General features: G+C 39.0%; 1 protein-coding gene across 5 annotated transcripts in view; it reads right to left on the bottom strand.

Annotated features, from left to right (window-relative positions):
* The window catches only part of AMBRA1 (autophagy/beclin-1 regulator 1), a 237517-nt gene that overhangs the window by 29828 nt on the left and 189350 nt on the right, over positions 1 to 18339 (bottom strand). For all 5 annotated transcript variants that reach the window (XM_006896726.1, XM_006896724.1, XM_006896722.1 and 2 more), the window contains 3 exons: positions 17139 to 17249; positions 4660 to 4848; positions 2978 to 3132 (listed from right to left, as the gene is read on the bottom strand). In XM_006896726.1, coding sequence (XP_006896788.1) covers positions 2978 to 3132; positions 4660 to 4848; positions 17139 to 17249 — 455 coding nt within the window. The remainder of the gene's footprint in view (positions 1 to 2977; positions 3133 to 4659; positions 4849 to 17138; positions 17250 to 18339) is intronic.

The raw sequence follows: 18339 nt of genomic DNA, 5'->3' as shown, positions 1-18339 counted from the left end.
CCATTCCCATTGTGACCTTAGGTCTGAAGTAGCTTCTGTATTTTAACAAAGACCCCACAAGAGTTCCAATGCAGATTGTTCAGGGGCCACAGTTTGAGAAGTACTGGTCCCAAGGTCCTATGGACTGCTTGAAATAAATACACCAAAGCTAACAGCAAGTTTTCATATGGGATTTCATGAAGGATTATCTGTCTCTTGAGGGAGTGATGTCACTTAGTGGAAATTAAAACAAGATCTATCAGTGCTGCTGGGGAATGTTCTCTTGGGAACATCTGTTGGCCCAATAAGTTCATTTTTCTGATTAGTATAGTCCTACAGTGAATACCAAGAGAAGCAAGAAGAGAAGCTCTAAGACACAACCACTATTCACAAAGGCTTTCTTCAGAGAGTAAATGTGACATTATATATGGAGGTAAGTACCTCTGCTTACCTGGGTAAAGTAAGGTATGGTCTACAGACCCATTAAATTCTTTCAATGTGTCTTGAAAATTCCAGTCTTGCCTTAAACAGAGGCACAATATAGACTACTGAGAAGATCTCAAAATCTTGGTATCTTCCTTTCTGCAAGTGACTATTGTGCTTTTGGATATAAAGGGTAACTAAGACCTGGAAAACCAGATCTCTTTTTTTATAGAATGGAAGACACTCGAATGTCTCACTGTCATCGAGTTGGAGCTGATTCACACCTGACCTTCTTGTTGAGATGCCTCAATCTTGCCTCTTGAATGAGAGGCAATACCATTTCCAAACAGGAACATTCTAGTTATTTCAGCTCTTTTGGAGGTAGCAGATGCTACCTACTGAGAATCAAAAAAGCCTCATTGTGAGGCCTGAGAAAACTCGCAGTTGGCGAGTGGCTTTGAACCCCTTAGCAGGACAGCAATGGATAACTGGACTACCACATCTTCTCAGCACACTTCTCCAACTGTACTCCTTGTGTTGTCAGTCCTGTGTGTGACAACAGATCCCACCATCTTGGCTTCCACTCAGAAGCTGTTTGCCCATAGCCAGATGTTTCTGGTTACTTTTGAAATAGAGGAACCTTGCTGGTTTGAAAGACTGGCAGGCCATGCCCAGGAGTTGGGCAGAAGCCCTGGCTTCCGGAAGAAGTTAGAAATGTTCATTAGTGTTGCCGAAATCAGAGCCTGTCTCTTGATTATGAACAATTATTCCACAATTAGGCAGAGAAGGTTGGAAGAACAGCTGCTGGGGACCAAGGGTTTCTAGCTAGTGAAAACCTAACACCAGGTACTTGTACCATCCAAATTTGCTTAAGAAAAGCACAAAGAGTAATATTTAAACTAAAACCCAACTCTCATACTCAGAGAGGAAAAAAAAGCAGGCTTGAAAAATTTCCCACTGGTTCTTCTCCCAATTACCCAGAGTCAAGTAAGTATTCCCAGTCATACAAAATTCAAGAATCAGATCTTTCCTGTCACTATAGTGTCAAGAGCAGAAAATGTCTGCTTTTGTCCTTAAGGCTTACTGAGACACGATGCCACCCATCATTGGTTCTGCTAATTATCACCTATAAAGGATAAAGAGGATGCTTTTCTTGTTTTCATTCTTCTAGTTTGTTCTAAATGTCAGGCTCCCTATAAAGTTCTTAGATGTCATAAAGATAAAACCTCTTTGTATCTGCTTTCAATGAGTTCACAGTCCAGCAGAGGAGACTGACCCAGAAACAAATAACTGTAGGAAGGTGTGATGAAAGTTAGCATGTAACAGGTCACTAACAGTGGTAGCACAAGGAGGGAGCAATCAATTCTGTTAAGGAAGGTTTGTTTCACAGAAAGGGAAGAGCTTGACAGGCAGTTGGTGACGGGGGAGAGGAGGGCATTCCAGGTAAATGCATTTGTATGAAATAGCTTTGTCAAATTCAGGGAGCTGGAAGAGTGGTTCAGTTTGCTGGAATTGAGGGTACCAGTAGGAGACAGAGGGGAGAAGAGGCAAGAGAGCAAGAGAGACAAGAGTAGACGTCACCAGTCCACCCACCTTCTATCACTTAGCATATAATGGATCTGATCTTTAGATTTTTCTTTAAAGTAATTCATTCCACTCATCCCTATGCATAACAGTAAATGTCTACCATGGGGAATCTACACCTAAATGGTTTACATGAAATTTAACTGGGTGTATTAAACACATGTGATATAGCTAAAAAAATTACAAAGGAACATATAAACAAGTGCATAAAACTAAAAATGGCACAGATTACACAAAGTACTAAGGGAATTCACAAGTTCTTAAGCTTGAGACAGAACTTAAATACCATCTAATTAGGGACTGTTCATATCTTCAACTCTCCTTGACAAAACTGTGGTTAAATGAGCCCCCCTGGAATGCAGAAAGCTCAGTCAGACGCACTAGGCTTAGACCAGAAGGCTGACAACAATATGAAGCCGAGAGGTCTCTTATGGCAATATGAGAAAGGTATGCATTAGTTGACAGGATTCTAAACAGGACCTTTTCTCTGCAGGTGAACTAGAAAGGACAATTAAGAACACTGCAGCTGCCCAAAGGCATCATTCGCCATCATGATTACAACCCTCAAGTAGAACATTTCATGGTATACTATCTATTACTCTTTATAGCTTGCTGCCTTCAAAAAACAACAAAGAAAAGGAGGTGAGCAGTTAAATAATCACAACTATTCCATGGCACGCTTCATGTGGCTCTAGAATAAAGGTTTCTGTTTGAAGTAATACGTGTCCACTTCATTATTTATCCAAATATAATTTCAGGCCTCTGGGGAAGGCAGCTTATAATCCAAAATACAAGTAAATTCTTGCTACTTAACAGTCCAGAGCTCTCTAAAATGAAGCCTGCTGGTCACAGATGGGCTGGGTGAGAGCCCTTCCTTCCTCCTATGACTGTGATACCTCTGGGCCTGGATCAGAGGTCAAATTGATGTACTGATGCCCTTCAGTTCTCTACCATGCCTAGGAAAGTCACCACATAGCAGAGGCACACTTACCCTCATGGAGGTTTCGCCACCATGGGCCTGTTGGAGCCTGAAGACCTGGGCCACCATGTGTTCTGTAGAGGGGTGCAACAGGATCCTTCTGGAGGCCAAGCCCACCATGACGTATCGGCCCATGGGGGACAAGCTCACTGAAATGGCATTGGGACCTGAGAGCCAACACAACAGAGACATATTTCCCCAGAGTTCTTGTCATATCAAGGAAACAACTTTCATTTCTAAGCATTTTTCTCTTTTCCTCCAATCTTCGTATTTTTCTGGTCAGCCTAAGGTTACTGCAAAGGATTTTGGTAAGGAGTATATTGAGAGTATACAAAGCACCAAGGACAGAGTTTGGCACAATGAAAGGTATCTAATAAATACCACTGTTATCATATAATCACATTGTTTTTAAAAAAAGGTTATCATAATGTAAACGGTATTTTAAAATCCACTTTTTTCATTTAAAAATTATGAACATCTTTTATCATGAATTGTTCTTGTATAGTAACATTTTAAGGGCCAAATGGTATTCTGTACTACTGCTGTTCTATTATTTATTTAAGCATTTCTTTTTAATCTAACATCTCCCCCTATTATAAATAACACTAATGCTATGCCAGGAAGCTCTGGTGGCCTAGTGGTAAGAATCTGCGTTGCAATCCCAAAGGCATGTGGTTTGAATCCACCAGCTACTCCACAGGAGAAAGATGGGCACTCTTCTCCCATGTGATTTACTGCTTCCTGAAAACTCATTGGAGGGTCAGCTGTGGGTCGGTTTCAACCTGATGGTTTATGACAACAATGTTAAATCAGTTTGAGGACTAAGGTGCACCTATTCAGGCGAGGATATTTTCAATCACTTGCTATGCATCTGAGAACTGGACAACGAATAAGGATGACAGAAAAAGAATCAATGCCTTTGAGTTGTGGTGCTGGTGAAAAACACCATAAGACTATCCCACAAACTGCTAAAAAAACCAAACAGATATGTGCTGGAAAAAGTGTAGCCAGGGTGCTCTTGGAAGGCAAGGATGGTGAAACTTCTTTTCACACATTTTGGGCATGTTGTTAGGAAGGTTATCCTTGGAGAGGGATATCATGCTTGGAAAGGTGCAGGGGTGGCGAAAGAGGAAGACCCTCGAGATGGATTGACACCGTGGAGACTGTAGCAATGAGCTTAAGTGTGGTGGAGATGGTGATGATGGCATAGGACTGGACAGGGTTTCAGACCTGTTGTTCCCAGGGTTTCTATGAATCATACTTGACTCAACAGCACCTAACAACAACAACAATGTGAACATTCTCATATGTAAGTCTATATTATTGTCTTAGAAGTGAAATTGCTAGATCAAAGAGCACATATCTCAAGCTGTTTTGAAGTATATGCTTGTGCTCACTTCCTGAAGCTCAGACTAAAGTTCCTCCCTTATTTCTGGCCATGATACCAGGCGTAGTCAGATGATGCAATTGTGTTAGAAGAGCTCTTATTCTGAGATTCTTCTCCAATGCTACCAACCAGGACTCATGCAGAGTAATCTTCTCTGGTCTGTTTGTCCCCCTCTAGTCAGAGGTGGGAGATGATTAAGGATCCCACGTAAGTTATGCTTCCACTAAGAAGTTATGTTTCACCTAAGAATACAAATACCAAGGCAGCGGCATTCCTCTGTTACTATGTTGGGGTTCCTATCCCTTACCAAATCGCTTAGTATAGAGCATTTCGCCCAGGTTATGGGGAGCCAGGGAGTACACTGCTAGGATGCCTTCATCAGGAAAGCCCCTCTGGCTGCTAGGGATGAAAGCTGCCAGAAGCTGGCCATCTGCAGAAATGTCACAGCTGGCATCATTGTAGATCTTGCAGTTCTGCACCAGCACATTCACAGAGGCTGTATAGGACAAAGAAAGAAAAAAGAATAAGTAAGTTTGAAACTGATATAATGAGAAATTCTGGGGTCTCCATAAAGGCCTGAATCTTCTTCTAACGGAATGCTAATGGCTGTCTTATAAATCAAACTAAAACAACATGGAACAAGAAGAAATACAAGAGGAAGGAAAGGTATGTCTCAGGACCACTTCAGTAGGGAACTACAGGGCAGTCAACACAAACAAGTACTTATGGAGTCTTAGCTCACACTCAGAAGCATTTGAAAGATTAGATGAGAAAAAGTTAATAAAAATTATTCCTGGAGAGTCACTCCACAGCTATTATTACTGGACAGAAAAAAATTGAAATGCAGGGGAGCTCTGGTGGCCTAGTGGCAAGAAGCTGCACTGCAATCCCAGAGATATGTGGTTCAAATCCACCAGATGCCCTGCCGGAAAAGGAAGGGCAATCTCCTCCTGTACCTGTCAGATCTGATTTGACGGTACAGACACACATAAAATAATAAACTGTAAAAAAAAAAAATGGAAATGCAAACACACTAATTCCAAGAAAAATGTGATACAGGCAGAGATTCCTTGATGTGGAAATTCTACTCTATACCTGATATGTGAACTTGGAAGGAAAAAAAAAGTCATCAATTTATGTCTTACTTGCACATTTAAGAGAACTAGAAAATATAGATTTCAACTGACTTGAGTGGCTCCTTGCTAACCCTAATTCTTACTGATAAACAGAGCCTAGATCTGGCTGGATGGCTGGGGTCCATTTCCTTTCTCACCATGCTCTATGCCTTATCCATTTTGTAAGCCAATATTCATGGGCAGCCTCACTTTGCACTTACCAGTTACTAGAAATAAAGCACAGGGTCAGTCAGGTGGCAGGCTCAGTACAAGGAGAAGGGAGACTCAGGGATAGGGGTGTAAGAGGGAGGAAACACTTCATATGACAGGACTGTTGATCTAGGTGTTAGCCAGCACAGGGGCTGTGTTGCTTTTCACGTGACCCCCTCTCTTGTGCCAAATGTGTGGTTCTCCTGCCAGAAGGAAGCAATTCACCCTTAATGTGAGCCTGGAATAGGAGGGCCTGTATCGTGGGCACAAGCACAACACAACACATTCAAAGAGACCAAGCCCTGGGCTTTATACACACATGAAGAGACTGTCTGTTTACTCTCTATTATCTGAAGGAGGTGACTTAGTCGGACACAGTCAGCATTATGATTTTAAAATAAATAAAAAGAAGGGGGAAGGGAGGAGAGACCTGACAAGCTCAATTGTCCTCCCAGACTCCAAGTGATCTACCCTAGTAAGCCCAAAGATAAAACTGGAGAAATAAAATTCCCCTCCCCTCCAACAAAATTACCTTGAGAACACAAACCCAAGAACTGGTTTTGGGGAGGCTAGTGGGGATGTGGAGTCACAGAGATGGATAAAACTCTGTATTCACTTCTCATCTTCCTGGGTGTTGCTAATGAAGCCACAGGAATGACAGAGTAGATCAAAAAAGGCATCAGAATACACTGATGCTATTGTGCCAACTCTGCAGGCTGACACCTACAGTACCATTACACATAGAACCAAGGAGGGACCACAAGGATGGTTCTGTTTGCTAACTAATAAAATAATGACATCCAAATGCTCATTGCTGTCACCATTAGGCCTCTGTACTGCTCAACTTCCAACCCACCATCTGCTCTAGTCTGTGTGACTGGATTTATCTAGTCAGCCCTGGACCGTCTGCTCCACACTAAGGGTCCCCAGTCCTTTGCTAAAAAAAACCAAAAAAATTAACCCCACTTCAAAACTTTCCTTCTCATTCCCTAGATTAACAAACTATTTTTGTATGAGAATGATTATAATTCAATGTGGATGAAGGAAAGTGTGAACACAAAATATACAAATTTTGTATGCAAGCCAATATAATTTTAAAAAAAAAAATAACTTATGGGAATAAAAACCAAACTGTTTCTGTGGAGGACTGAGAACAACAGGGATTGGCTGCATGAAATTTCAGGAGTGAGCTTGTCTTGATTTCTACCCTCAAAGATGGCACAACCTTCAGATAAAAAGAAACTGGCAATTTGTACTGTAACTACTAATGGCAAGGGAAAAAAAATTAAAGAAATAATAAATTTTAAGTAAGACACAAAAATAAGTAGGGAAGGAAATGGGACTTTGCAGACTTTAAGACAGTTTTACTCAGTCACTATTTTATCTGTATTTAATGTTTTAAAAATGAACTGAGTAGTTTATCAAAGCAGGCTTTTCTACTTTGCTGTTACACAGATCTGGTTAAAATGTATTTTACCATGTAAGTCACTACCATGATCCTTAAAACTCACCATCAACATTAAAAAGTATTTAATTGCTTACTATCATATTAATTTCAAAGGAGGCTGGAATGAAAGATGGCAAGAGAACTAGGAATGTTTTCCTTCTTCTGTATCATTCAGTGCTTTAAAAAACCCAAACAAACAATGCACATCTGTATTTATTACAGCATTATTCACAGTAAAGAAATGGAAACAGCCCAACTGCTGCTCAACAAATGAATGAATAGAAATACAGAGAATGGATGAGTCTGGAGGACAACATACTGAGTGAACTATTTCAGTCAGGGCAAATACTGTATAAGGCCACTGTTATAAGAGTCATACAATGTGGGTGAAAACAGGGAAAGAATGGCTAGAACATGAAGACTGCACTGGAACAGATGAAGTAAAGGACTGACTGAAAGGAACGTATGATTAGGCATTATATCTATGACAATTAACAGTCTGAACAAGAAGTGCATTACAAAGTGAACTGGGAGAAGGGAGGGAGAAAAAAATGCATTAATAAATCAATGAAAATTAAACTTCTCTGTAAACTCTCATTCAGATGACAATAAAAAAAAAACAACAGATTAAACCAAAACAAGCTGGTGAGTTCAAACTGCTGACTTATTGAGTGAAAACTAGGTGCTTATCCCCTGTACCCTAGAACTCATTGTTTAGGTCTAGTCTCTAGGAAATGGGATATTATATAGACAATAAGCATTTCATTAGCTTCAAAGTCAAACCACTGTGTCTGTGCGTGTGTTATATTACAATGATTCTAAGTCAACACCACCTCTTCAATTCTACTCCACCTTCCAATTTTGAGAGGTTTTGATTACTTTTGATTATTGTAGTGAGCTCAGCCATTGACAATGAAAAGGAAATGCTGGATACTGTTAACAGTGCTTCTCTAGAAGCATACTCTGTTTTGAAAATGCTGTGCCCTAGAGGCTCACTTCTCCCCCATGAAATGGGATGTGGCGGGCACCAGTAATCTAATAGGTACAGTTGAGGGAGCACAATGCTGTGAACTTCTAATTTCACAGTTCCAATGAGTAACATATGTTTATAGTCTTGTATCTCCCCTTGTGGAATGAAAAGGCTTAGCTATACTGGCAAATCACTGTTTTTCAATTCATTGTGTGGCTTCCTGTCATAAGGCTGAAATCTTGAGGAGTTGCTTTACACCAGGTGAAATTTCCTGGATCTATTACTTGTTTTCAAAAACTACAAGAAGAAAAAAAAACTACAAGAAGAAGATTGCTAATGATTAAAAAGAATTCATCTTTTTTGGATCCAAAAATAATTTAAGCATTAAAAAAAGGTAAAAGGAAATATAGGTCACTAGCAATCTTTGTTCTGTCTGCTCCAAGGCTTTTTTGCCTTACCACAGAAGTTCTCAAATTTCAGCAAGCATTGTAATTACCTGAACAACTTATTAAAATAACGATTGCTGACTGGGGCCTGAGAATGTGTATTTCTAACAAGTTTCCAGATGCTACTGGTGCTTTACCAAAGTGTCCTTGGTCCCTGAGCTCAAGCAATCTGCCCTTTAATTAAAGGCAAAATGTGTATGGGAAAAGATAATGGGGCCACTTAGCTGGGCAACTAAGAACAAAAATTAAGGCTAAGAAAGAAAAGATTTTCAAATCAAAACTGCTTATGCACTTCAGGGGGCAGTTCCAGGGGGAGAGAAAAGATAGAGGAGACAGCAGGAAGCCATGTTCCAGACTGCAATGTAATCTCCTCCTAATTATAAATAATTTCCAAGTGAAAATGTCCTAGCAGGGAATGGGAGGGGTTAGAAATACTGATGCCTGGAGGAGCAGATGGCTCCATCTTCCTATCAGCCCCATAAATTATAAACAAACACCTTGTACAAAGATCGATGTGTAGCCTGTTGCTGGCTGGCCAGATGAGGGCATGGGAGCAATTAGCATTGCAGTGCTTTTGCAAATGCATTAGATACAGATCTGGAAAACCCAAAGGGGTTTAAATCAGCAGGAAAATTTCCTCTTGGCTCTGAGAGTCCCTCAGATTTCAGAATAAGACCTCTTGCACAGAACTCCAGATGACACTGTAAGCTCTCCCCACAGACACTAGTCACCATATCCTGAGCCAGTGGGTTGCCCCACATCATTCACCCTTGGGGTTTCTTAAAGTGTGTTTCCGCCAGGACAGTTTGGTGACTAATGCCACTCAGTTAAACGTTTACTCTTTAAAATCACAGTGAATATAATAAGCAATTTTACTCCCCCACTTCTACTTTTTTTTTTTAAATCTTGATGAGGGTTTCAAAATTTATACAAATAAAATTTTATTCACATACTTCTAAACTCATTATAGAGTAACTAATTAATCCTGTATCCAAAATGAAAGAAACAGGTGGTAGGAATCCTTAGTCTAACTCCATAAAGGGGTCAAATGCAATGAAGCCAAATCACATAACTGGCAGGGCAGCAGTTCCTGAACCCCTGGGTAAGGCTCAAGGTCTGTGGTTCCCAGGCAGGGGGTGCACTAAAGATAAAGACCACCTTTCTGGGGAAGTCAGGAGACTTACAGAAATAAATCCTGCATTAAAACAGGCTCTCAACTTACTTTGCAGACAACAGAACGTATAAGAACGGTGAAGATTAAAACTGGAACTAGACTTGAACCAATCAGGAAACAGCTCTTGAAGTGCTAGAGATAGGAAGCTAAGACAAAACTAACTGTCATTCTACAGGACAATCCCACAGAAAAGGACACTGGCTATCATCCAAGAAATGCCCTAAACTTCTACAATGCAGACTTTCTCCAAGGCTAAACCTCTTAAGAAAACAGGAAAGTTAAAACCACAGAATTCTAGTAACACAAAGGACTTAAGTGAGGGACAAAGGTAAGTTCTTAACTAAGTCCATCTGGTTCCACATGATGCTCCCAATCAACTCAACTTTTTTAAGAGCCAAGTTCAAAAGCTGGAAGAAACACTACAACTAATGACAAATACAAAAGAGAATGACAGGAAGCTATATTCAGAATGACTGAGCTTGTGAAAAAAAAAAGTTACAACCAACCAAAAAGGGCTTTTAAATTTTGCTAGCAGCATAGTGAATACCTATGTTCATTTAGATTTTTTTAGTTTTATCAAGGTGGAAACAATAGGTTTAAGAGGAAGCAGAACTCATTACAGAAAAAGCAACAAATTAAAAGAGCAGTAAAAAACCAAAATAAAACACCACATATAAAACTGACAAAACTCCAAACAATGAACCACCACCTCAAACTCACTGTCACTGAATTGGTCTGACTCAAAGTGATCCTCCCTCAGGTTTCCAAGATTGTAAATAGAAATCTTTCTCCTGTAGAGGCCTTCGTGAGTTCGAACTACTGAGGCCACTGGCCTGTGGGTTAGCAGTGAAATTTGTTCTGTGCTACCCCAAGAGAACAGAAGTAGCTCCTTGCTACTTCCAGAGCTGGAAAAAACGAGACCTGTTTCTAATGGAGCCTTTAACAATTTTTAAATATGTGCACATGTTTTGTTTGTTTGGGTGGTTTTTTTTATGCACATGGTTTTTATTCAGTCTTCCTTTAGTGGAAGGAAGAAGCCTTAATGGCACAGTGGTTCAAGTGCTGAGATGCCAACCAAAGAGCTGTAGGTCTGAACCCACCAGTCACTCCAATGGGCAAGGTGCAGCAGTGCACCTCTGTCAAGACAGTAGAACTGCATGGGGCAGTTCTACTCTGTCCTACAGAGTTGCCAAGCCAGAGCAGACTCAAGGGCAGTAGATGGGTAAGTTCAAGGGTTAAAGCTTTTCCAGGTACTTAAAAAGCTGCATGTGCTGTGACGATGTTTGTGATGAAGAATTTGTTGATGACTGTTTCAAAGTGAAGAAAAGATTTTACCTAACAGTAAACGGGAAGCAGTTGTCTGTAAAGTGAGACATTTGTAACCCCAGGGTTGTCTACATCTGAGGCTACTGACAATGTGGACAGATATGACTTCAGAATTACAGCTATATTCTTTTCTTTAAAATTTATTTATTTTTATTATTTTTAATTTGGTGTACCATCGAATCGGATCCGACTGGCACAGGAGGAGTTTGCCCACGCTTCTCCAGCAGAGCAACTGGTGGATTCGAACAGTACACCTTCAGGATTGCAGTGCAGATTCTTGCCACTAGGCCACCAGAGCTCCCTCAGAATTACAGTTATATTGTTTAAAAAAAATCAAGGTACAATCTCTTTTTTTTTTAAAAAAAGGCAATAATGAAAATAGCTACCACTTAATCACTTAATTACTGACAGTTTACTACTGTAAGTGCCAGACGGTCCAGAGTGCTTACCATATATGAACTCCCTTAGTCTCCATGACAATCTTGTGAGATGAGGACCAAAGAATCTCTACTTTACAGAAAAACAAACTAATGGGAAGAGAGATTAAGTAACCAAGGTCACACTGCCAGAAGGTGGCCGAGCTGGAAATTGAACCTGCACAAGCATAATTTAAGAGTTTGTGTGCAGTTAACCATTATAGAATAACTGATACTCAAGTAGTAGTTAGGAAACTACTTCTCTTTATGCTTAGAAAAAAAGTCAAGCTCAGTGAATAAGTAATTCAATTACTATTTAAATTGATCCAAACAAAGAAAAAGTTCTGCATTATATTTAACACAAGCATAACTTTGATACAAAAAAATATGAGATCTTATAAAAAAAGAAGAGCACAGATGCATCTCACTTATGAATATCCATGAAGAATTTAAGCAAATTATTAGCAAACTAAAGAAATACAGCATAAAAAGAATATATTATGACCAAATGGAATTTATTAAAAGTATCAAAACACTATTTTTTATCTATCTGATTTGCAAATATCCAAAAATTTGATAACACTTCCAAAGGAATAGAAGAATGAGCTCAGTATTACATAAGCTATTAGCATAATTCATCATATTATTATCTAAGGAGAGAAAAAAAATGTATTATCATCTTCACAGACACTGAAAACACTTGACCAAATTCAATATCCATCCTTGACAAAAACTAGTCATACAGGAATCAGTAGATATTTCCTTAAAATGACAAACTAATTTTAGGTCAACTCAATAGTCAGAAATGTGCTTACTGGGGGAAAACGAGACATTTTTCCACTAACGTCAGGAACAGTATGAGAATGCCAATTAACATCACTATTATTTTATACTGTTCTGATGGCATGTAACAGTCCATTGCATTTAACCTTCTTTAGCTTTAGTTTGAATCTGTAAAAGAGTAGTACTTCACTGACTATGCAGAGGCATTTGACTGTGTAGATCACAATAAATTCTGGCTAACCTTAAGAAGAATGGGAGTCTCAGAACACTGATTGTGCTTACATGAAACCTATACTTGGACCAGGAGGCAGTCATCAGAACAGAACAAGAAAACACTGCAGGATTCAAAATTAGGAAAGGAGTGCATCAGGAATGTGTCCTATCTCCAAACCTTTTCAATCTATATGCAGAACAGATCATTTGAGAGGCTAGACTTTATGAGGATTATGGCATCAGGATTGGAGGAAGACTCATAAACAACCTGCACTATGCAGATGATACAACCCCGATTGCTGAAACTCAAGAGGACCAAACATGTTTGCTGCAGAAGGTAAAGGTCTGTAATCTTCAATATGGATTGAAATCAAACATCAAGAAGACAAAGATTCTTACGACTCGGCCAATTGGCAGCACCATGATGGATGGAGGCTTGCTTGGCTCCACAGTCAACAATCTAGGCACCAGAAATCAGAAAATTAAAAGATGAATTTCACTGGGGAAATCTGCTGTCAGGGACCTCTCCTGATTGCTGAGGAGCAATGATGTTAGTCTTGAGACCAATGTGTGACTGATCCCGGCTATGTTCTTCACAACTACATGCTATTCCTCAGAGAGCTGCATAATGAATGACTAAGTATGACAGAAGAATTAATCTTTTTGAGTTGTAGTGCTGGAGAAGAGTATTGAACATATCATGGACAACAAGAAGAACAAATAAGTCTGTCTTGGAGAGAGTGAAACCAAGTCTCTCTTTAGAGGCAAGGATTTTGAAGCTCTGTCTCACATACTTGGGGCACGTGGCTACCAGGCCTTGGAAAAGGACAACATGCCTGGAAGGGGTGGAGAGACAGAACAGAAAAGGAAGACATTCGATGATAAGGAGTGTCGGAGCCAGTGAGACTGGCTCAGTACAGGGCAGACTTCAGTGTTCTTGTACACATGGTCATTATGAGTCACAGGTGGGTGACACATAACAACAAACAACAATAAAATTCTATGACAAAAATAACTTTTACCAAAGTCAAGAGACAAATGACATCTAGAAAACTCCTATTGTAAGTTAACTGTGATTTATACAGAGCACCTACAGATTTGATAAGACCAGTCACACAATAGTAAAACACATAGATAAGTCAAGAAAAGAGAACACAAATAAGTCCTGGTTATAAGAAATGGCAGGGAACCTCTACTGTAATATAACAAACAAAAATTCAAAATACTGAAGTACAATTCTTTGTATACCTGCAAATATCTTAAAACTTGATAATATAATCTAACAGCAAGGGCTCTGGGAAATAGGCATGTTCATAATCTGCAAGTGAGAATATAAACAGGCAAAAACCTACAGAGGGCAATCTGCAGTATCTGTCAAAACTACAAATGTTCATGTTCTTTCTCCTTGCAATTTCATTTGTAAGGATTCATTCTATAGCTATACTTGCAGGAGTCCATCAGGGTTGGATCTTTTCACTATACGTATCCAATTTGCATGCTGAACAAAAATGTTTGAAAAGGGGAACTATAAGAAGAAGAATGTGACAAAAGGACCAGAGGAAGACTTACCAACAATCAGTGGTAAGTAAATGACACAACCTTGTTTGCTAAAAGTGAAGATCTGAAGCACTTAACTTTGAAGATCAAAGACAATAGCTCTCAGACTAGACTGCATGTCAACATAAAGGAAACCAAGATCCTCACAATTCATCCAATAAGCAACATCATAATAAATAGAGAAAAGACTGCCAAGGATTTTATTTGGATCCACAATCAATAACCCATGGAAACAGCAGACAAGAAATCAAATGACATATTGCACTGGACAAATCTGTTGCAAAAAAAATTGCTTTAAATTATTAAAAAACAAAATTATCACTTTAAAGACTAATGTACACCTGACCTACCCCATGTTACTTTCAAATGTCTTATGTGCATGAGAAAGCTGGACAATGAATAAGGAAGACTTAAAAAGAACTGATGCCTTTGACCTATGAAGTTAAATATGTCATGGGAATAAAACTATACTGGAAGAAAAACAGCCAAAAAGGCTTCTTAGAATTGAAGATGACTAGCCTTTATTTCATGCACTTGAGACACGTTGTTAGGCAGGACCAGCCCCTGGAAGACACCATGCTGGTAAAGTAGAGAGACAGTGAAAAGGATGAAGTTTCTGAATGAGATGAAAGGATGTGGAAGCTACAAAAATGGACTCAAGCATAATAATGGTTGTGAGGGTGGTGCAGGACTGGGCAGTGCTTTGTTCTGGTATGTGTAGTGTTGCTATGAGGCAGAAGAACTGACTAGACTGTACCTAACAACATCAACAACATACCTGTACATATGCAAAATGGCTAATAGTTTCAGTTTGTACAACAGAAGACTGAACCAATTCATAAGGCTCTCAATAGAAGACTGCTGAAAAAAACCCCCTTTCTCTGGCAGATTCATACTGCTGTTGTTGTTATGTATCATTCAGTTAGGACTGACTGAAAGCTGACCCTCCTGGGGGTTTTCAGAGGCTATAAATTGCAATGAAGGAGGCTGTCCATCTTTCCCTCATGGAGCAGCTAGTGGATTTGAATCCTGTCTTTGGGTTGGCAGCTCAAATCCTTACTACTAGGCCACCAGAGCTAGTTATAATATACAGGCATTATTTTTTTTAAAAAAGAGTAAATATTTTCTATAAGGAAATGGAAAAATAATCAAAAGTGCAGAAAAATATGTATATAATGTCATCATTCAGGTAAAAAAGTGAGATACCTTTTTATTTACTTGCATACACACACACACACACACACACACACACACACACGATATCCTTGGAAAAACTATTCAAGAAAATACTAATAGTAGAATAGCAGAAGGAAAATCTTGATTATGGGGAGAAGTGGATGCTTATGTTATAAGGTTGCAAGACTTTTTCACTGTATCTATTTAAAATACTTTTGGCGCTCTAAGTGAATTATCTATTTCAAAACATAACAAAAGCAAGCAAGAGGGGGAAAATTATGGCAAGTAAAATCTGGGCCAGAAATCTAAAGATGAACAAATTTGCTTTCCAATAAGGGAAGAGGTGGAGTGCAGGAGATTCCCAGATGAGTTAAGGAACAGATTATTGGACATGTGGCTTATGAGCACTTAAGAGGAAATGGGTAATTGCAACTGAAGTTTTACTAAGAATAGAATATGAAAAAATTAACCTCATTTTCCTTGTCTAATCAGGACTCCAAGATAGAAATACTGGGAAATGGCAAGACAGAACTATTGAGAAATGCCAAGATCACAAAGTATCTTGATTTCAGTAAGGCCTCTATACTCCTGAATTACCCTACAACAAAGGAAGAAAAATGTGGGCTTTGGATGTAAACAATCTGAGGGTAATAATTCATGAGTCACAATCAGCACAAGAGAGCCCCCAGTAATACACTATAAGACTTACCACAATACCTTAATTGATTTTTGCTGATAATCTAAAAGAAGATAAAGAATGTTTATCAAATTAGCAGACAAGATTGAAAGAAAACAATGAAAGAAAAATTTTTAAACATGTTTAGACGCTGAACTAGGCATTACAGTGGTTACTACCAAAATGAATTTCAACAGAAACAAATGCAAATTTACTTTGTTTTTACAAATATCTACAGGATGGTAGAGCTTCATTTAGTAACAAATATGAAAGAATTTAAAGTGTCTATAAACTCCACAGTGACTTCAGAAGAAGTTCTAAAATCTCAGGTTGAACTACTCCTGTCAAAGCAGTATGTGTTGAGGAGCTCACATTTAGAGCTTTTTAACCTGTCTGGTCCCCTTAAATGATGATGGAAGACTAGCAGAATTGCCAAGGATTTGGTAATCAAATCAGTAGAAAGAATCTAAGGAGCATGGCCTTGTAAAGAAAGTTATGAAGGGAAATGGCAGTTTATCTTCATATATCTGAAGGATGGTCACTTGGAAGAAGCATCATTAGACTTCTATGACATTCCAGAGATATAACTAGGACAAAGAGGAAGAAGTGATACATGAAGCAGTGACTTAGTACAATAAAACATTTTAGCAGGAAATGAGTAGTGATAGGTTAGGCCATCTTGCCAGACAGAATGGTCTTTTTATCAGTACTACTTAAGCAGAGGCTCAACTGCCACAGTTCAAGAATGTGTGAGAGAAGGGCTTTCATTAGCTAGGAAGTGAAATAAACTGTGATTTCAACTAAACAACTAGGACATGGGTTGCATGCTGCTTTAGAAGAACAGTGGACTATTAAGACATGTTTGTAAATCTCATCTCAATCACACCACTCACTTTGTTCCATTCACATCTGAATTAATAAATGAGGTTTAACACTGATATAATCTCTTCTCAATGGTCACAATGTCTAGCTTTTAGTTCTTACATTCCCTTTGCATTCTCCTGTCAGTTCCGTACTTTGGCTTAGGCCTAAGAACTACTGGTCTATAGATTCCTTAAGGTAGAACCCTATGTTCATTTGTGTGTTCAGCTTAATACCTTGCATTTTTTGGTTGCTGAGGGAGGGTGTTCAATCCATCTTTGCTGAGAGCTATATGGCAGACACGGCACAAGGCAGCTCAGAAAGAAGATTTTTTAAAAAATCCAGTACTACATCAGTTCTTGCTTACCAGTAAAAAATATCCCTTCCACTAGTATCCCAACTCCTTCTTGGCTTACCATTACTGATTTCTGGGAGGTCAAACTTAGTGAAGTCCCACCACTGGAGCCGGTAAGTAGTATTAGCAATGTTACTGGCCACTGCAGACTGTCCATCACCAATCACGGCCCCTGGTGAGGAAGAAGACAAAGAGAGTACATTACATTATATAACTACATATACCCCTTGCAGAATATAAAACAATACTATGTTTAATAAGAGACAGGGCAGAGGAGAAACAATAGCCAAAGCTAGAGAAAACTGATGGGTCCAATCTGTCAAAGACTTGACTCAAAGAGAAACCAGAAGGACTTCTTAAGGAATATTACTACATAGAAATACCATTCTCTCTTTTTTTACAGAGCAATGCTTTACTGTTCATGATGTGGCAGGTATTGCACACAATCCAAGAGGCTTAAAACCTAAAGAGGTAAGTTTTCAAAAGAAAATACGGAGAAAGAAAAGGAAAGGGGGCACTGCTAACAACAATAAAAAAACAAAATGACAAGAGCATTTCATTTTCTGGATGTCTTTGTAGAGAGCAGTGTTCCCTGGGAGAAAGAATCTCCTCCTTTTGTATCTGACCCTTTTCCTAATAAACCATTTCAAATCGAGGCTTCCATTAGGGCCGAGGCAGCCAGCACACAACTCACTGGCTGGCTACAGAGACAATAAAGAATAAATGAGGTAATACTTGTTGATCTATTCTGAACCCCTGGCATGTAACACAACAGACATTTATAAGCCATGCTTTGTAGCATTAGAATATTTTTATTAAGGCAATATTTTATAATCCCTCCTATGAGAACTTCCTTGAATTAAGATTCACTGTTTCACTTTCTGAGATATACACTTCTGTATGACATTTTTTCCTTGGTTACCAATTAAATAAAAAAAATGGATTTTTCTTAAAAAACAGGGTGACACTTTAATTTGCAGTTGTATTTCATTTACATGAACATGTCATTTCCTCCTCCTCTTCCTTCCGTGGAGCTATTTCACAGACAACCACCCTTCTGATCAGACATAGCTAAACCTTCTTGGGAGAAAAGAACATTCTTGTGTGCTAGGTAACCTAAATGGCATTCGCTGCTACAATACTAAACTTGTTATAGCTTACTGGGCTTGGAATAAAGGACAGGTTTATCCCATCCTTTTCATAGCCTACAGACTTCCTCATCTGCAATATCACTGCAAAAAGGTCCTTGTTATCTATGTGTG

The sequence above is a fragment of the Elephantulus edwardii genome, unplaced genomic scaffold (assembly GCF_000299155.1).
Source record: "Elephantulus edwardii isolate Elephantulus edwardi_28Jun2011 unplaced genomic scaffold, EleEdw1.0 scaffold00189, whole genome shotgun sequence".
Taxonomy (NCBI): Eukaryota; Metazoa; Chordata; class Mammalia; order Macroscelidea; family Macroscelididae; genus Elephantulus; species Elephantulus edwardii.
Note: the sequence above shows the minus strand (reverse complement) of the source record. Positions and strands in the feature narration are given on the sequence as shown.